The 20,039-nt window shown below is 55.2% G+C and overlaps 1 protein-coding gene across 4 annotated transcripts in view; it reads left to right on the top strand.

Annotated features, from left to right (window-relative positions):
• The window catches only part of OLFM1 (olfactomedin 1), a 44,212-nt gene that overhangs the window by 13,844 nt on the left and 10,329 nt on the right, over positions 1–20,039 (top strand). Inside the window, exons 1-5 of one of the 4 annotated variants that reach the window (XM_004388658.1) lie at positions 48–238; positions 2,235–2,384; positions 8,049–8,204; positions 10,175–10,394; positions 19,459–19,565. In XM_004388658.1, the coding sequence (XP_004388715.1) occupies positions 89–238; positions 2,235–2,384; positions 8,049–8,204; positions 10,175–10,394; positions 19,459–19,565 (783 nt within the window). In that variant the 5' untranslated portion in view covers positions 48–88. Of the gene's footprint in view, positions 1–47; positions 266–2,234; positions 2,385–8,048; positions 8,205–9,664; positions 9,918–10,174; positions 10,395–19,458; positions 19,566–20,039 lie in introns of those variants that run through there. The other 3 variants (XM_012559159.2, XM_004388659.2, XM_004388660.2) reach the window with 3 other exon arrangements.

Below are 20,039 nucleotides of genomic sequence, written 5' to 3'. Positions count from 1 at the left end.
GCCCGCCGCGGTGCCCGCCGTCTGAGGTTGCCCCGGGCTCGGGAGCCGGTGCCGGCGCGGCGCGGGCCAGGAGGCGACGCAAGGCGCGATGTCGGTGCCGCTGCTGAAGATCGGGGTTGTGCTGAGCACCATGGCCATGATCACCAACTGGATGTCCCAGACGCTGCCCTCGCTGGTGGGCCTCAACACCACCAAGCTCTCGGCGGCCAGCGGCGGGACGCTCGACCGCAGCACCGGCGTAAGTGCGCCCTGCCGCCTGCCCCGCGTGTCCCTTCCTCGTCCCTCCCTCCGCCGTCCCAGCCCTGGGCCGGGCGGGCGCCGTGCCGGACCCGTGTCGTGGGCGGCGGGTTGGGGGCAAGGGCAGGGGTCCCGAGGCGGACCCTCCGCGCTGCTGTTGGGACGCTGCCTTCCCAAGCCCCTAGACCCACCGGTCGTCCTCCCGCGGTCCCCCTGGGGCAACGCTACCTCTGCCCGGTCCCCTCACGGGGCAGGGGACACCGGCGAAGGGCTCCGAGGGTTGTAGTCTCCATTCAACTAATCTTTTTTTAAAGACTGTTATCGTAAAGATTAGGAAACTGAGGCCAAGGGGCTTGGGGACTTGTCCAAGGTCACTTACCAAGTGAGGGGTGGAGTCGCGGCTAGACCCCAGTCTGGGCTGGGAACTAATTCCCCTTTGTAAAAGCCGGACTGGACCCAGCCGCGGAGCTGGGAGCTGAGTCCTTGCCTGTGAGTCTCCCGAAGTCTCCAAGACGCCCTTCCTCCCAGTCCCCATAGGAAGGTCCAGATGGGTCCGCGCGGAGGAGGGGTGCAGAGGGGCCGGGCGGGGCCCCTGGGAGCGTGCGCTGCGGTGCGCGCCCCTCGCCTTCTCAAACCCCTCCCGCCCTGTCTCCAGAGTCGTGGATCTCGAGGCCTTGGGGAGAGGGATGAGTGACCAGCTGCTTCTGGGGCAGGGCTGACTTAGCAGGTGTCTGGAGAGCAGAACTAGCCAGACCGCCATCAAGGGACCAGATGCGCCGGGGGCGGGGGGCAGGGGCCGCCCACAGCCTCCCCTCTAAGGAGAGGTGAAGGACGCAGAGAGGTGAAGGACACCTGTGTCCGCTCCTGCTCCCTTTTTGCCGGGAGAGCTCAGAGCTCTGCTAGGAAAACTCCATGTGACCCCCTCCCAAGACCCTAATCACTGCCATCTGGCCCAGGTTTCAACAAGACTTGCACAGCGGTTCCTGGTAATGACAGCATTCCCTGCCCCCTGGGTCCTGAGCTGCTGAGGCGGCAGTGAATGAAATTAAATATATCACTACTATAGATTCTCCCCTCCCAACTTCTCCTCCCAGCTCCAGGCTAAAAATAGCAGGGAAGTGACTGAGGCCAGTGAAGGGAAAGGTGGTGGAGGGAAAGGTGGAGGAGATGGGAGGAGAGGGGGCATGGCGGGCGGGCAGGCGGGCAGGCGGGCAGGAGGGCGTGTGCATTTCCACCTGGGTTCCCTCCCTGTGTACCTGGTCCTCAGGACAGCTTGGGCTGGGTGCAAGAGACCCCACCGTGGCCCGGCTCTGGCTTTCTTGGTGGTCTTTGGGCACGCCTCAGGACTGAGGTCGGGGTGACCCGTGCACAGCATGTCACCCAAGTTGGTGAAATTCACCAAATGGCTCCTGGGCGGGGAGCCACCTGGAGTTGGACGGCCCTGGGATGGCTGTGGGTCACTGCAACTCTGGGCTAATAGGCTGCTGGGTCTGTTACCACGGGGGCATCCTCCGCCAAGTGTCAGGGAGCGGCAGGGTGGCCTGGCTGCGCCAGCACCCGGCCTGCCCGGCGGAGGAGGTGTCATTTCTGAGCTGCGTGATGCCAGAAGCCAGCCAGCCACTCACTGGCTTCCCTGCCTTGGCTCCCCCCGCCCAGCCCCCAGCCTCTAACTGCCTCTCGCCCCACCTAACACAGCAATTTAGGCAGATGGCACAACTTCAAATGTCCCTTGGGTTGAACTTGTATTAAAAAGAAGTGACAAGAGTCGTGCCTTGTTGTCTCCCTTCCAGCCCCGGGGATCCTGATGGGAGCCTGTGCCCCTGTTTCCCTGTGGTCAGAGGGTCTTTGGACCATTTCTTCCTGCCTCTTCCCTCGGGTTGGATGGGGCCCATCTCCCCTGGTGGTGACCTTCGATGCACTGCCTTATGGCCTCACTTTCTCTCCCTCCCTCTTTCCCTCTGCCCCCACCTGCTCCTGCTGCACCCCTCCCCCTCCAGGTGTTGCCCACCAACCCTGAGGAGAGCTGGCAGGTGTACAGCTCTGCCCAAGACAGCGAGGGCAGGTGTATCTGCACAGTGGTTGCCCCCCAGCAGACCATGTGTTCACGGGACGCCCGCACAAAACAGCTGAGGCAGCTGCTGGAGAAGGTGAGTGAGTGCAGGGAAGAAGGGTGTAAGAGGAGGGGTCTGTTCCAGTGTTCATGACAGCACCAATGCTGGGCTAGCCTGAGGGTTTATCCCAGCTCCAGAGCCTCACTCGTTCCTCTTTCCTGCATGTCCCCACTGAAAATATTTGTGGATGGATGGATAAATGAATGATAGGGTGGATGGATAAAGGGATGATGAATGGATGGATGGATGAATGGATGGATGGATGGATGGATGGATGGATGGATGGATGGATGGATAATAGGGTGTATAGATGGGTGGGTATGTGGATGGACAGATGGATGGACGGATGGATGGACGGATGGATGGACGGATGGATGGATGGATTATAGGGTGGATGGATAAAGAGATGGATGGGTGGATGGATGGATGGATGGATGGATGCATGGATTTATGGATGGGTGGGTGGATGGATGCATGGATAATAGGGTCGATGGATGGGTGGATGGGTGTGTGGATGGATGGATGGATGATGGGGTGACGGATGAAGGGCTGGATGGATGCATGGATGCATGGATAATAGGGTGTATGGATGGGTGAATGGGTGTGTGGTTGGATGGATGGGTGGGTTGGTGGGTGGAGACTCCATAGGGTGGCCCAACAGGAGATGAATAGACCCAGAGAGTAGCAAGATGGAATGCAGGGTCTCCCCTCCCCCGCTGTCACCTCTTAGAGTGATTCTCACAAGCTGTAGTCCAGGGGTCTTAGGTTGTTGCCCAGAATCTCACTTGGGAGAGCTCCTCTAGGCCCAGGAAGCATGGTTGTTTGGATTTTACATATGGAGATCTTCTCTCTGCCTTTGGATGGTTGCACCTGGAGAAGGGCAGGGCCAGGTGTTCACCACAAGGCTGGCTTCTGGTGTGTCGACTTCATAGCACAACTGGGAGCAGCACTGGCAGTGTGCATGCACACTTTGGACCCATTACTCAGTTTAACCTTCATAGAAACCAGGTGGAGTCAGTAGGGTTGGCTGCCCCATTTCAGAGAGGTGGAAATCTGGGTCCAGGTGCCCTAGCATCCCCCCGGCCTGGCCTCCTCAACTCCACCCAGGTGGCCTTCTCTTCATCAGCCCGGCCAGAGGGTGTCCTGGCACATTCTTCCCAAGGACCCTCTCTTCTGAGGTCAACCTGGATATTGGGGTTCCCTAGGAGTTACTAGGGGGAGAAGGAGAAGTGGGGTGGGCCCTTCTGTCCCACTGCTCACTCTCCCCCAGGGAAAGGGGAATTTCATAGGGTGCATGTGCGGGGCAGGGATGGACCCTTCACACCCTGAGAGTAGTGTAGGCAGTCACACATGCACACCCACACTCACATAGTCACACACGTGCACACTCTTATGCACACATGCACACTCACACACATAATAAGACACAGTCACACACACACACAGTCACATGCACACACACACAGTCATGCACACTCACACAGTCACATATACACAGTCACACGTACACACTTACATGCATAGTCACACAGATATACACAATCACACATACACACATGCACACTCAGTCTCACATGCACTCACATACAGTTACACACACATGCACACACACACATACATAGTCACACATGCACACTCACATGCACACTCACACATTATCACACACATACGCACTCACATAGTCACACGTATATACAGACACACATGCACGCTCACACACATGCACACTCATACTTACACAGTCACACACATGCACAATCACACACATGCACACACACATCTAGTCACACAAATTCACACGCACACAGTCTCACATGCACACTGACAGTCACAGGCACACTCACACAAGTTTCCCATGCACGCTGATACACACAGTCACACACAGTCACACACATACACACAGTGACACACATGCATACACTCATGCACATGTACACACGTATACACGCATACATATACACACGCACAGTCATACATATGCACTCTCACACTCAACACATGTACAAGTACACACAGTCACACACGTGCACTCACAGTACACACACAAGTGCACACATACATATACATGCACACACATAGTTGCACACATACGTATGCACCTGTACACTCATACACATACTGACGTTCACACACGCATAGTCACACACACACTCACACAGTAAAGCCTGGGCTCCTGGAGATTACTTAGTATTTTCCAAAATGAGCGTCAGTTTAGGGGTGCGAGAGGAGGTCGTGAGTGGGCTCAGTTTCCCCAACTGTCAAGGGAGGGGGCCGGCAAGAGATTCCCAGGGCTTCTCCCAGCTCTGCCAGGCTTAGAAGGCTCCTGGCTGCTGCCAGTCCCTGGCCCCAGCAGCCAGTCCGAAAGCGGGTGTGGGGACCCCGGCTGCCTTGGGCAGGAAGCGCGGCTCCCTCAGGCTGACAGAGCATGCTCACCTTTTAAGGAGCCGAGTGTCATTTTTTTTCTGCCATCTTTAGCCACCAGAGTAAAAGAACAAAAATGCAATGCACTAACAGATTCCACAAACATTTGTTAACACCAAGCCAGCCCAAAGCCCAGTTGAGGCTTTAATTATTCAGAATTGCAGGGGAGGGAGCTGAGGTGCCTCTGGGATCGCTGGAGGGCAGGGCAGGGGCCTGGCGAACTGGACCCAGGGCTCCGGGGAAGAGACAATGGGAGGGAGGGCCGAGGACAGACGGTGCAGAAATACATTCCAGAAAGCTCTACAAGCCCCTAGGAACGCAGCCCTTGGGGCTTTCCTTTCTGCCTAAGCTTGTCACCGAATTGGTGCTTTAAAAATGACAACCCTATTGTAGACCGTAGTGGACACTCGGCCTTCAGAGGCCATGTCCCCCCCCCCCAGTATGCTGCCCCTCCTTCCTCCCTCCCATGCTTTGTTTCCTTGATTGTCCTTGTCTTCGCTCCTTCTTTTCTTCCTGTCGCCCACGGAGGGGTGCAGAGAGGGCACCGCCAGGCGGCAGAAGCAGGGGAGTGCTCTGCTCGAGCCTCTGTCCCTGGGCTCAGGGTCACTGTGGAGCTCAGTCCTCCCCGGTTCTGCCAGCCTGGATCCACACCAGGTCCACCAGGTGCTCTCCGAAAGCACAAGCCCCAGGTCCCCCGACAGAGCTTCCAGTTTTAAGTGGCCTGGAGTCCTCAGCCAAGGCTGAAGCCCCCCGACTTCCTCCTCCGCTGACGCTGACGGCCTAGTGCAGAAGGAGGTGGGGAGGCGGCTCTGTTCTGTTGAAGAAACTCTGGCCCTGAGCTTAAAGGCAGAGGCTTTGGGCTCCCAGATGAAGCAGCTGTGTGACAGCAGACTAGTTGCTCAACCTCTCTGAGCCTTGGTCTCATCTGTCATATGGGACTGAAAACTGTGTCACCTCCTAGGGTTTTGTAACGCTGACATGATATAGATATCAGATCAAATGATATCTCGGAGGTGGAATGAGAAATCCCGGCGCCTGGAGCACTGGGAATGCTGAGTGCGTTTGCGGTCGGTCACTGTCTTGAGGCTGGGGGTGCGTCTGCTGCATGCTGCTGATGCCTTGCCCCCCTCCTAGCACCTGCCTCGTGTTGGGTAGGGCATGGGTGACTCTGCCATTTAGTCATGGCGTGACTTTGAGCCAACGTCAGCTGGTTCTTCAGGGACACACCCTACGAGTAAGAGAATGCCAGTGTTCAGACACGTAGACAGTGGTGCTCTCGGGGGCCAAAGAGCCGGAGAGCAACTGTGCCCTTAGGCTCAGTCACCGCTCCGGGCTCCCCTACGCCTGTGCTAATTGGCCAGAAAGGAAAATGTTTATTCCCAGCAGGGAGAATTATAGGAGATGACTGACTTTGTGTGAAGGCAGCTGAGCAGTGTGACATCTTTAAATTTTTTAAGTGTGTATTCCCTGGGGAGCATGAAGGCCATCGTGCCGCGTGTGGTCTCCTGCCAGAAGCCCGAGAGCACAGCCGGTGGGCTCAGCAGCTCTGCCCAGCCTGAATGGGAGCCTGGCTTCTGTGGATGTTGTGGGCAGGCTGGGCTGGAGCTGTCCTTTGCATGGCCCTCCCTCCCAGCCACATGGCTGCAGGGACAGTTCTGAGCATTAGGTGTTGGACTTTGTGCTGAGGTCCCAGATGAGCAAGAGGTCCAGGCCCCTTCGTCCATGACACCTGAGACAGGTGTGTGGGTTACTCCTGGGCGGGGCACTGTGCCAGCAAGGTGGTACTGTTGTTTCCAAGGGGTGTGCAGCCACTGCTGGTTCAGCGTATCAGGGAAGGCTCCCTAAAGGAGGTGGCAGGGGGACTAGGTCTTGAAGGATGAATGGAAACAGACTTGTGGCTTTTCTCAAAGGCGGTGCTGCCATTATCCAAAGTGGCAGAGTGAGAGGGGTGAGGGAGTACAAAGAGACAGCAGGTAACAGAGAAACTGTTTCAATTTCCCACCAGCCATTCTAGGGAGAAAGGATCAGAGCAAGGAAAAATCACCCCCACACTGTGGTTTACAAACCTGAATTTTTAAACTGAATTTGTGTCTATCACTTTCAAAGAACAAGTCATAAAATTCCATTTTAAGTGCTGAGAGAGGCACTATTTGTCTTCTTCCTACCAAGAACCCTTTTGATTGCTTCTTCTCTCTCTCCCTCTCTCTTTTTAAATTTAATTTTATTTGCTGGACGGAGGGTGGAAAGTGAGGTGGAAACTCCAAGCCCATCACTTCTCATCACTGACCAGCTAAAGCTGAGCCTCGCACCCAAAAGATTTTGTTCCTAGAAGGGAGAGGATTTTCACATTCAGCAAAAATCAGAAATGAATATTTGCTGTTGTGGAGGTATCGTCTCCACTAGTAATTGGATTAGAATCCGAGAAAATGACCCAAACGCCACTGCAGGAAGCCCCAGAGACCTCCTGCCTGGCCGAGCCCTAACGCATTGGCACGGAGTGCGAGCCCATTTCCTGCAAATAGGATGCACTGGCAGGTGGCTGCACTAAGACTGTTTTTCTTTTACGCTCTCTGGAATCCTGTTGAATATTAAAGTTCCATCTTGAAGCTAGATTCAATTCCAAGCTGCCTGTGAAGATGTAAAACAGCAATTCTTCATTTGCTGGGTGATTGATTCCTGACTGTACGTTCTGAATGTACATGTTTACAGAGCAGTCATCTGCTTATGATATTGCAGGTGTGATGGATGGCATAGGAGGTGGGAAACGGGCCCGCCGCCAAAGCTGGGAGAGCCATTCCCCATTCCTTCAAGACATCAGTGAACTTTACGGCAAAAAAGAGTGTATATCTGGTGGGGCAGGCAGCCCAACAGTGCCGTTCCTCTCTGTTGGTACTTACGCTTGCTTAGCTAGACTTCCTCCGGCAAAATAGAAATAATACCTCCCCCCTAGAAAAAGAAATGGCTAGATCACCCACCGCCCCTTGCCTGCAGCCATACCCCGTGAGGAAACGCAGGCTCCTGTACCTCGCTTGCATCCCCGATTGTAAGAACACATTTTGGAAAGTGGCGGAGGAATATTTACCAAACCAATTTGCTCCGCTTGGGGAATTCTTGGTCGTAACAGTCGTCAATGCTGGTGATTAACTGGTGAATAATGCATGGCCTCTTCTGGTTCCCTGGGCGCTGGCTGGTAGGAAAGGTCAGTGTCCCCCATTAGGAGGCAAATGAGATCATCGGTGCCGCCACAGCTCCTTCGTGAACCTGTTGCCTTCTTGACAGGTGCAGAACATGTCTCAGTCCATAGAGGTCCTGGACAGGCGGACCCAGAGGGACCTGCAGTACGTGGAGAAAATGGAGAACCAGCTGAGAGGTCTGGAGTCCAAGTTCAAGCAAGTGGAGGAGAGTCACAGGCAACACCTGGCCAGGCAGTTCAAGGTAGGTGCCTTCCTCCTCCTCCTCCAGGGCTGGGCTTGTGTTCCCTTCACGCCTGCCCCTTCCCCCCAGAAACAGAGATTTGGGGCTGTGGAGGGCACAGCCAGGATCACTCTTTGCTGTGCAAACGGCTGCTGCCCTTGGGGAGAGAGGTCACCTGCCCTCGCCCTCGTTTGGTGAAAGACACCTGGACGGGGGCAGGCTGGGGTAGCCGTCCGTTCTCAGCACACGTTAGCTTCTACCCATCAGTCAGTCGGGGTCGGAAGCTGGGGTCCCAGGTCCCGTGCTTCTCTAGCCAAGTGGCATATTAGCTGGGGAAGGGATGTCACAGCCCTTGTCATTCTGCAGCTGCTGCAGATAAATCTTATTAGCCAAGTATTAGCTTAATTGATTAGAGCCAGATCTGAACAGGGATTGCTCGGGGCGCTTTTTCACGTCTGACCTCATTCAGCTATGACAAAGCACACTGTAGCTTTGCAGGGAAGAAAGCGGGAGACACCAGAGTCTTTCTCACTTGGTGGGTAGGTGTCGCTTGTCCCCAGGCAGCTGTGGATATTAAAGCCGGAGTTTGTTTGACATAAGATTATGTATACATATATGCCAATATGTACGTATACACCTATAGTTTGGTTAGCTTCGGAATGATTAAATTGAGAAATGATCTGCCCCTTGATTAAGGTACACACGCATGTTAATTAGAAATGGAGCCTGGGTGCAAATGCACAGATCCAATTACACAGCCTACCCCGGAGCGGTGAGAATTGCCCGTGTGCTCTCTCCCTGCCTCCCCCTCCTGTCCTTTTTATGCTAATGTTGTTCTTTGATGCACTCCCTGCGTGAAGCCAGAACTAATTCTCTTTTAAAAGCAGTCCATTAGATAGACCAAATGGCAAGCTAATGAAGTTATAAATCTATATTATAAATAACATAATGGCGGCCTGATCCTGTTGAGGGGAATGAGACAGTTGTTCTCATCACAGGCAGGTAGACAATTTGTCCTTGCTTCTGACGTGTCATCAGGAATTAGCTTCGAAAGAGATTTTGACCTGTCTGGCCACAACGCGTGTGTATCTCCACAAAGGGCCTGTGCCCTTCTTGGTGGCAGGCTCAGGCCCCTTAGAGGCCAGGGGTGGGGGATGCAGCTCATATTTGCAGGCATGGCCCACACACGCATCTCTCCGAGTTCAAAAATTCGGGGCAGTACGCTTTCAGGGGGAGAAAAGCAATCCCTTGCCTTTTACCATGCTTAAACAGTGTTACAGAATGTCAGCAGAAACGGTTGTGAAGGAATCTCAATCACCACCGAAGCAGTTCATTTCAGCTAACTCCAGCAGTAAAGTGTGTGTTTGTTTTCATTTCTTTTTTTTGTAAGTGCCCATGGAAGTATTTGTCTATTAATGGCTATTGTTTCAGGCAGGCTAGTGAGCTAGTTCTTCAACAGTATTTCATTTTCTTGCTTGCAGGGCTAACTTAAGACTTTTTTCAATGCTGCAGTGACTGAAGAAGCAGTTCACTCCCATGTAACAGTGAAAGAGAGCCAGAGAGCTTTTTTGCACCGTGCATTTTAATATTATTTTCCAATACTTAGCACCATATCCATAAGGAACCTTGAATACAACCAGGATCCTCCTTTGCATGCGACTGTAGATGCATTTCATGAATAGTTTGAACCCTTGTCAATGCATTTTTTGAAAAAGAAAAAAAAAAAAAAACCACCTTTGTGTATGTGACTTAAAGCATGTAACTTCCAGATGTTGCATTCTGAACTGACAATAAAGACCTTTCCCAAAGATGTTGGTGTTCTGAAGACTGTTTAATATGCTCCTCTAACCCCTGTGGACCAGAACGAATAAATCTATAAATACAGCGGCAGTGTGCACATTTCCTCTCGTGTAGGGAGAAGCCAGGCCAAGGCAGGGTGGTACGAGTTTTTGCACGCATCGCGCTGAACCCAGCTTATTTTAACCTTGCAGGCGATTAAAGCGAAAATGGATGAACTTAGGCCTTTGATACCTGTGTTGGAAGAGTACAAGGCCGATGCCAAATTGGTATTGCAGTTTAAAGAGGAGGTCCAGAATCTGACGTCAGTGCTTAACGAGCTGCAAGAGGAAATTGGCGCCTATGACTACGATGAACTCCAGAGCAGAGTGTCCAATCTTGAAGAAAGGCTCCGTGCATGCATGCAAAAACTAGGTAGGCCCAGAACCCTGCGGGGCGGGGCGCGCCGCACTGGCCACCTCCCCACACGGCACAGGGTTAGGGAGTGGTGCTGAAGTGGACAGCGCCTGCCTGGCTTCAGCGAGGTGACGGCTGGCTGCTTAGGGCTTGCGGGTAGGGCTGCCTCGAGGAATAGCAGAGGAGGCCTGTAGGCAGCACCCATTCCACCCCCCTACCCCAGGGCTTTGTCCCAATCCTGGGCAAAGTCTACTTCACAGACCCCACTGAGGAGGATAACAGGGGAGAAAGGGATGCTATTAAATGTGGCATCCCATCTAAACTGTGAGTGTATGTGTGCGTGTGCGTGTTGGGGTGGATTGCGAAGACACGATTTAATAGGGCTGGGAGTATACACCTCATTCTCTCCAGGCTGACGAGGAGGGCTGATGAAACTGCTCCAGAAACTGAATCATGCGTAGTTCAAATAAAAAGGAAAATAAAATCCAATCACATCACAGCAGAAGATTTGACACCCACAGCCAGTGAGGGGGCCCTCCTGCTAGTCAGAAAGGGGGGCACCTCTGAGCAAACTAGCCCCTCGCTCCCGTTCATTTTCCTGAGAAGGACCCCCAATGTGGATTGACCTATTTAAATTCTTTTTCATGATTAAATGCCCACTTCCTCATCAACTTCCCAGTTAATTGCTTCAACAAATCTTAACATGTTAGTGTCTGAGTCCGCTTTTAAATAGCACATTTTAAATCCACATTCCATTTTTAGGTTTTCTTAACCAAGATTAGCTGGCCCCCCTCACCAGTGGTGTTTTTTTTTTCTTTAAATATAGCACAAAGGTTGTTCGTGTTCATATTGAATGCCTTTAAGAGTATTTCCGGGCAACGTTGAGGGCAGTTTTCCTTTAGGAGGGAGCTGGCGTCAGGCCTCACCTGCTGTTACAGCTCCCTTCCCTTTTTATCCTCTCTGCCCCAATGCCTTACTACAAACCGAAAATACCCAAAAAAGAACTAATGCCTTTAAAAGTCCCTGTTCTCGTAAGGAACGTACAAGGCAGAGGAGAGTCCGTGGGGAAGAAAATTCAGTTGGCCCCTCTTTTTGTTTAAACAGGGTCCCACTTGTAAAGGACCCGTGTAATGCTGCACTAGGAGCGTTCAGAAAAGGCATAAAGGTCTAAGAAGACAATGAGAGCTGCGGGGATTGAAGAACGGCCCGTTTTAGTGCGTGTAGGGCAGGGGTGCGGTGTCACACGAGGGATTGTCTGCTGTGATGTTTTCAGTCGTGCTGCCATGCCATCCTGGGTCCTGGTGGGTCAGGGCTGCGGGACTGAGTCCCTGGAGGGGCTGGGCTGGGCCATCGCTACATCTCTTCCCATTTTGACATCCTAGGAGTCTGTGCGAATGTTTGCAATGTTCATGGTTATAGCTGCTCGGCTGGGCGATTATTTCCTCTGGACACAGCCTCTGGCTTTCCACCTGTAGTGGCTCTGAGCTCACGTCCCTCTCTCTCGAGGCCCTGGCTAGGAGGACAGGCCCTCCAAACATCCCTCCTAGGCTGCTCCCTCGGCCTCAGAGGAATCTAGAGCTGGGGGTGGGGGTTGTAATTTGTTATTTCCCTACAAGGGGCAACTCCCCTTCCTGACATACCGGCTGGGCATACCAGGGAGAAGCCGAGATAAAACCTCCGCCTTTTCCAAAATACGAAGGATCAGGGGAGCAAAATGGAAATTCAGAGCGCGAAGTCACAAAACGTTTGACGTTTAGGCCTTTTCCAAGGGGGAGGGACCACCCCTCTCAGGAGGCACCAGCCTTCCCATCTGTGCTGGCCTGTTTTTAGAAGCTGGGTGAGTTTACCTTGTGGCTTAGGTTCGTGGGCTTCACATGTTTACCCTTGGGGTGCTAAAAAGGTTGATTTGGGAGTAACGAGAGAGGAGAAATAGGCCTCCAGAGACCATTCTTTCTCACCTGGAGTGCAGCCTGTGGTTTTACCTCTGTGTTTACCTCTTTGTTTGGAGAGACTGTGTCATGGAAACAGACCCCCGGTCAGAATCTCTGGGGGCGGGCCGAGCGGTCTGCATTTCACCAGCACCCGGTCACTGAGGACTGCCAGACAGTGAGCACCCTGTCCCGGGAGGTGGGGTGGCAAGGTAGCGAGTGCCACCAGACAGCCCTGTGGCTTTCCCACGGCATTTACCATCTCAGGTTGTAGCTTTCTCCTCATCTATAAACTACAGGTACAGGGAGTCCCCGCCCCCGGGATAACTCTGCACTCACAGGGCTCACTCACACCTTTGGCACCACACTGTCCACAAACAGAGCTGGAGTGTAGGGTGGAGGGATAGATGATGGGTAGTTAGGTAGATGATAGACAGATGATAGGTGATAATAGATAGACAGACAGATAGGTAGATAGATGGAGATAAGTAGGTAAGTAGTAGGTAGTTAGGTAAGTAGATGTAAGATAGGTAATAGACAGATGGTAGGTAGAATATAGATAATAGAAGATAGGTAATTGATAGATAAAAGATAGACAGGTGGATATAAGGTAGATAGGTAGATAGATGAGAGAGAAGAAATTGTGGATAGGTGGATAGATAATAGAGTTAGATAGACAGATGGGCAGGTAGGTAGGTGGATGGATGTTGTGGTTGTCAGGTGCCATCAAGTCGGTTCCGACTCATAGCCACCCCATGAACAGCAGAACGAAACACCGCACAGTCCCGCGCCGTCCTCACAACTGTCGCTATGCTTGAGCCCGTTGTTGCAACCACTGTGTCAGTCCATCTTGTTGAGGGTCTTCCTCTTTTTCACTAACCCTCTCCTTTACCAAGCATGATGTCCTTCTCCAGGGACTGATCTCTCCTGACAACATGTCCAAAGTATGTGAGACGCAGTCTCGCCGTCCTTGCTTTTAAGGAGCATTCTGATTGTACTCTTCCAAGACAGACCCGTTCATCTTTTTGGGAGTAGTCCGTGGTAAGAAATAGATAGCTACCTGTAAACCAGTAACCTCCTGCTCTGGAGTCAATTCCGACTGATAGCAACCCCACAGGACAGAGTAGAACTGCCCCACAGGGTTTCCAAGGAGTGGCTGGTGGATTCAAACTGCTGACCTTTTGGTTAGCAGCCGAGCTCTTAACGACTGTGCCACCGGGCCTCCAGATAGATAGATAGATAGGTCAGTCGGTAGGTCGGTCAGCAGATGGATAATGATAAATAGATAGTTGATAGATAGTAGAGATAGAAGGTAGATAGTAGATAGATAGTTAAATAGAAGATAATTGATAAGTAATAGATATATAGATAGATTCATTGACAGAAGATAGATAATAGATAGCTGATCAATTGATTGATAGAGAAAGGAAGGAAGGGAGGGAGGGAGGAAAGAAAACAGATTTAGCAGCCACTGCTCCTCTGTCTTCCCAGGCTTTCTTTCAATCTCGGTAACTTAAGGAGCAAATTAATATCCTGTCACTGCATAATTTAGTGTTTCCTTGAGCCTGGCAAACAGGCACCAGTCTAAGACCATGTTAGCAGCCTGCCTCCTTGCCTGGGGGCTGCAGATGAGCACAGCACAGACGAAGCCAGCGTTCTGCTAGCAAGCCTTGTTAGCCATCCTGGGTCGGGAGGACTTGCAAGCCTGGCAGCCCAGCAGCTGACATTGTCCTCTGTCCCTGGGCTCCCGTGGTGCGAGGCTGACGGAGGTTCCTTGGTCTGGTGAACGGTGCGCGGGTTGCCTTCCCGGTGTAACGGTGAGAGGGGAGTGTGTCTCCCTGCAGTTCTCCAGAATTGCTCTGAATTGGGTCTCGCCTTCTTTCCAGCTTCTCTTCAAGTTGAAACTGCTGACACTTTTTGACCCCAGATGTACCTAGACAAAAATACCCAACCAGGGATTATAGATTCCATTTGTCTTCCGACGGCTTTGTATGTTTTTCTTGGTGGCCCAGCCAGAATCTTCTAAGAGCCCAGCCAAAGCTCTTACTTAGAAAAGCTTCTAGAGCGAGGTTGAGCTCCGGGTCTCTGGGACATCTTCTGCTAGGAGGCAGCTTGGTATTGCTGTCCTGGTGTCCCCTTTTTCCTCAGCAAGTTCCCGGGCAAGGGAGGGCAGAGCTGCCAGCGGCCCGCCCTGAGCTGGTGCACAGGGTTTCGCCGAGTCCCACTGGGCCACGCACCCATGTGGCTCTGAGCAGCAGGAGCTCCAGCAGCTGATCTGGGGGAAGCCAGAGACTTAACCCTGACACGGAGCTGGCCCCGCGCACACCTGCTCAGTGCATTGTCTATCCCGGCACACCAAGCGCCCTGAGATTTGGGCCTCCACTGCCCTCTCTGTAAAATGGGGCAGCTGATTTTGAGGGGCTCTCCCCCTTATTCCATCCTGTGCCTCTAATGCTAAAGGCTTCCCTCATCTCTTTCCTTCTAAAGGGTGGGAGGAAAGTGCCCACACACCACTAAGCACAGCGGAGGCTGGCTCCAGGGTGAGGGGAGGGAGGTCTTTTTGTGTGCCTGGGAACACTTCTAGAGAAAGGCTGCAGTGCCAGCTGCAGAATCCCCCACAGTGGAGCGGAGCTGAGCCCACCCTGGCATATGGGGGTGAAGTCCAGCCAGGGCCTCCTGTCCCAGTTTGGGGTAGCAGGGCTGGGCTTTGACACCGTGTCCTGGGGAAACAAGTGTGGAGTCTCCTTCTTGTTCCCTAGCCCTGGAGATGTTAGGAAGGGCCATGGAGGCAGAGAGGTGGTCCTTGATCCTCCCCAGGGGCCTGGAAGGAGCGAGGGAGAGAGCATGGTGAGGACAGCGGGCTAAGCAACACCGCGGGCTGGCCCCTTCCATCGAGGCGAGAGAGAGAGAGAGAGCTAGCCCAGTGAGGTCAGTGTTGGACCCTCAGCCTGGAGGAGACTGCCCGGGTGACAGAGGAGGTGAGCCTGCTCCCAGTGCGTGCCTCTCGCCTGGGGATTCAGTGGGTCCTGGCAGGGCAGCACCCTCCTTTCTGGGTTCAGGAGGCACTCTGGAAGGACATGGGGAGGGGCTGGGTGGTCCCACATCCCCCACCCTCGCCCCGAGCTCCTGCAGCCCAGGCTCTGGGCGGGAGCCTGCCGCCTGGCTGGGAAGCTGTTCGATTTTCAGAGTATTTCATCCGCGAGGGCCTTGGTTGGTCCACGCGCCCGGCTTTGCAAAGGTCTCCCAGCCGGCTCTTCTCGTGCTCAGGGGATGAAGGCTGGGGCCGGGCGGACTGGCCAGAGGCTGGCGGCAGGCCCAGGCCATCTCTGGATTCAGGGTCGGCCTTCTTTGGCCTGTCTTATGGCGGACAGTGTCCTGAGTTCTGTGGCGGGGGCTTCACCCCAGGCCGGTTCAGCTCGCCCATTTGAGAACACCAAGGCTGTAGGTAGAAAGGGCCTCCTAGAAACAGCAAGAGGCAGGATGTGGCACCTGCAGGGCATCTGTTTGTCCAAGTGCCCAGCTCCGCAGAGCGTCCTCCTTCCCGAGACCCTCCCGGGCTCTGGACCTGCCTCACGTGGGCGGCGACCATCCCGCGGAGCTGGAGCCTGTGCAGAGCTGGCCAGCCTCTCCGAACTGAATGTGCCAAGATTCTGCCACACTCTGCCTCAGGCATCATTAGGTCCTGTCAGCTCCGAGGCCTTGGGCAGAGCTAGTCTGGATGGAGAACCAAAAATAACTCCTGACTGAAGGCGGGCGGCTCCAGCCCAGTGGGCCCCAGGGAACGTGCCCATGGCCAGTCTGAAGGCGAGTCCGCTCAGGAGGCCAGCTCAGCCCTCGTTCCCCTCTAATCAATGATGCCGAGGCCCCTCCCCCAGGCCAAGTCTTCATTTTGGAAGCCCGGCTTGGAGAGGGTGCTGCTGACCCCCGGCACCCGCAGTGACTTGCTGCCAGGGGGTGCCTAGGATGGGGAGATGGAAGACCCTGACTCCTGGCAAGGGCTTTCTCCCCAGGAGGTCGTTTCCCGAGACACCTGCAGCCTCCCTCCTCTGCAGCCACAGGCCGGCGGTGCTCGGCGGTGCTCGGCAGTGCTCGGCGGTGCTCGGAGGCGCAGGACCGGGCGACAGCACGAGGCAGGCCCTTGTCCTGAGCTCAGCTGCGGGCAGGCCCCTTCCCCCACGGCCTCGGGCTCAGTTCCCAGCAGCGGTGATGCCTGTGATGCCCAGCAGCGCTCACTGCCTGCCCGGCCTGCTTGCAGACCCTCGCCATGGTCCAGTCCTCCATTCCAAGCCCCTGGGCTGGCTGTTGCCAGTACCGTGCCCCTGTTTTGTAGACAAGGAAAACGAGCGCAGATCGGCGCCCGGGGCCCACAGTTAGTAAATGGCGGGTGGGCCATTGGGGTCCAGACGCAGCACCGTACTCTAGCGGGTCACCCCTCCTTCCCTTCCCGCCCCCCCGCACTGGAACAGGTAGTGAAGCAGTGGATGGATAAGGACTTGCTGAAAGATGAATCGTAGTGTCTCTACGAAACCCCCGGGGGCCCATGTTCTGTGTATGGGGAAGAGTCGTTTGTTCGTTCATTCATTCAGTCATGCAAACGTTTGTGTACACATCCCCGTGCTGAGTTTTGGGGGAAGCCCGGTGAATGCAGAGGCTTCTCACCCCCTGAGAGTGTGTAAGGCAGCAGGGGCAGTAAGGGGCGGGCGCGTATCTGATGCCCCAGGAAATGTGGTCACAGCGCAGGAGCAGTAAGGACATGATTCAAAGGAGTTCAGAAGGGGGTGGAGAACACTTTGGGAAGTCTTTATGGAAGAGGCATCCTTGAGGGGAAAGTCATAGAAGAGAGGTGGGAAGGAGGGGAAATGGCATTCTGGGTGGAGGAAACAGCTTGAGCGAAAAGACATGGAGGCACGAGAGCTAGGCTCAGGGCCAGGCGTCTGACCTGCTCGGGGGCGCCCTGCCCGCTTTGCCTTCTGAGTGTGATGTGGAGGAGAGAGAGCTGTCTGGCCTCCTTCAGGGAGGTCATCCAGCGAGAGGGGGGGCTGGAGCAGAGCTTTATTAAGAGCCAAGACCATGGATGACTCTGTGCTGATGTAGAAATGTGAATGGCGGGAACCCAGAATGTGCCATTGGGTGTTCCCTAAACCTACTGAGGTTCCCCAAGCCATGACACCCCCTTGAGGAGATGGCTCCTTTGGACATCTTCCAGGCAACCAACGGGCCACTCCCCCTGGGTCAGTGATGAAGAGGCGTCCATGGAAATCCACGGGGGACGTGGTGCATCTGTAGTGTATGCAGACCACTGGTCGGGAGTGTGAGGCACCACGGGCCGGGGCGCTGCTGATTGGGAGAGTGGGGCCCTGTTGGCATTTCCTAGCCATGGCCCTGGGAATTCAGAGGGAGCTGCTGTCCAGGGCTCCCCATAGTTAACGGGCAGAAAGGAGGACACGCCCTTGATGTGGCTGGGCACTCCAGACGGGGGTCCTGTCTCCAGCTTCTCCTTTGCCCCAGATGAAGCCTCAGCACACCCCACCCCAAGTCCCTCTGAGGCCCGTGGGGGAAGTCGGCCTGGGCCAGTCATGGAGAATAATTCCGGACACCTACCCACTTGTTCTTGCTTCTCAACAAGGTGGAACCTGCTTAGCCTCCTTTTCCCCTTCCACCCGTCTCTCCACCCAGACCAAGCTTGGTTAGGGCTGACGGGGAGGTGGGCCGCAGCCGAGCAGATGTGCCGTGAGTTTCGGCCATGAAGCCCGGGCCCTGCGAGGCACTCCCACGTTTGAGCGATGTCTGCTGCCCGGGAGCCTGGGCGGGGACGAGTTCTGCGGGAGAGGGGCTGCTATGGCCGCAGAGAGAGGTAACCACGGAGAAGGGTGAGGCCACAGAGACATTGGTGGCATTTTGTGTTCACATCTGGGCGGGAGGCCGCAGCAGAGGTGGCCGGGTTTGGGACCTCAAATGTGGCTTGATGTGAAGTTGGGTGAAGAGCCAGCTCTTCATCCTGCCTCAGAGCCCCCGCGTTGCCCAGAGTCAGTCTCCTGCTGACCCAGAGGACAGCCGTGCCTAGCTCTGCGTGGCTGGAGGCCCTCCTTCCATCTCGTGAGAGGTCGCTGATGGAGACACGCACACTCACCTTCAGTGCGAAGAGAGTGGCTGCACCCCTCCGAGCCCACCCCACGGACTCTGCAGGATTATCCTGGCTAAACCACGGCCCTGGCTTTAATCGCTCGCAATCTTCTGGAAGCACCAGGCTCTTCCTGAACTTTGCAGACCGATGTGTACATATACTAACGCAGCGGCGAGGGCGGGCCAGGCGGTCAGGGAGGAGGGGATCCAACTGGGGGTGCAGGGCCTCCGGCCCCCAGGGTCCATCCTGGGAGGAGGGGATCCAGATGGGGGTGCAGGGCTGCCAGCCCCCAGGGTCCGTCCTGGGAGGAAGGGGTCACGCAATGGGGAGTGCAGGGCCGCCGGCCCCCAGGATCTGTCCTAGAAGGAGGGGACACATGGGGTACAGGGCTTCCATGGGCCCCCACAGTCTGCCCCTGCAGACAGCCCCACCTCTCTCTCTGGGAGAGCCAGCCCTTGGTGTGGCGGAGCTGGGGTCCCACGATAGGCCCTTCAGAAGTGGGCTGAGGCTCACTGATCTGCGGAGTGACGTAGCCATACAAGATGGTGGGTTAGGTGGAGCGAGGGGAGTGTGTCCGCGCTGTGATGGCCACACTGGCCAAGGTGACCTGGGAGGATGCAGGTCCAGCTTCTGCCCTGCCCTCCATCTGTCAGTGGGAGGGCTGCTGCGGTCACACCTCAGACCCACCCACTCGAAGGCTTTGTGATCGGCCCATGTCCCCAATGCCCCCAACTCTGGGCTCTGGCTCCAGGCAGAAAGACCACTCGTCCCTTCCAGGAGACCACCCAGAGACCCCCCAGCCCCTGCACCAAGGTAGCCTCCTTCTCCCAGCTGGGGTCTGACGAGCGTGGCGTGGGGGTCAGTGAGGTCTTTGGTGAGCACATCAGCCTGGGGGGTGGAGGGTACTCTTCTGGTGAATGCCATGACTTGTACTGAGTCTTGTCCTGAGTAGGGATCCCCTGGCTGGCTGGCTGTCACGGCCGCGGCCCTCACGCCCCTCTCCCTGCACCCTGCGTGCGCTCTTTTCCAGCCTGCGGCAAGCTGACGGGCATCAGTGACCCTGTGACCGTCAAGACCTCCGGCTCGCGGTTTGGATCCTGGATGACAGACCCTCTGGCGCCCGAAGGCGACAACAGGGTAAGTGTCCTCGTGGTCAGGGTCTTGGATCTGGGGGCGGGGCCTTGGTCTCCCCATCACACCATCACCCAGGGGCCCATGGACTGGCAAACCTAAGGTCCCCCAGGGGTGTTTGGTCCTGGGAAGGCTTTGGGGAGGGCCCATCCCTAGTGAGGGTCCCTCCTAGTGGGCACTGTCAGCCTCCAGCCAGAAGAAGCCTCCCCTTTAGGTGGGGAGCCCAGAAGGCCGGATTTAACTCCAGACCCTAAGGACAACTTCCAGGGTGGAGACCCTCAGGGGGTTGTGGTGAGTGCTAGGGTGGGGCAGTTAACAGTGGGCAGATTCAGTGGATTGGCGCTAAGGGAGTGAGGTTAGCTTGTCCCCAACAGAGGTGGTTGTTGAGCAGGGTCAGTGGGGCGACTGGCTGCCCGCTGTGAGTGCTCCAGTGAGCGACCCTCCCTCCCCTCCCACGATTGGCTCAGCGCCCCCCCCCCC

The sequence above is a fragment of the Trichechus manatus genome, unplaced genomic scaffold (assembly GCF_000243295.1).
Source record: "Trichechus manatus latirostris isolate Lorelei unplaced genomic scaffold, TriManLat1.0 scaffold00214, whole genome shotgun sequence".
Classification (NCBI taxonomy): Eukaryota; Metazoa; Chordata; class Mammalia; order Sirenia; family Trichechidae; genus Trichechus; species Trichechus manatus.
The sequence above is the reverse complement of the archived record's forward strand: the minus strand, read 5'-3'. Positions and strand labels throughout refer to the sequence as shown.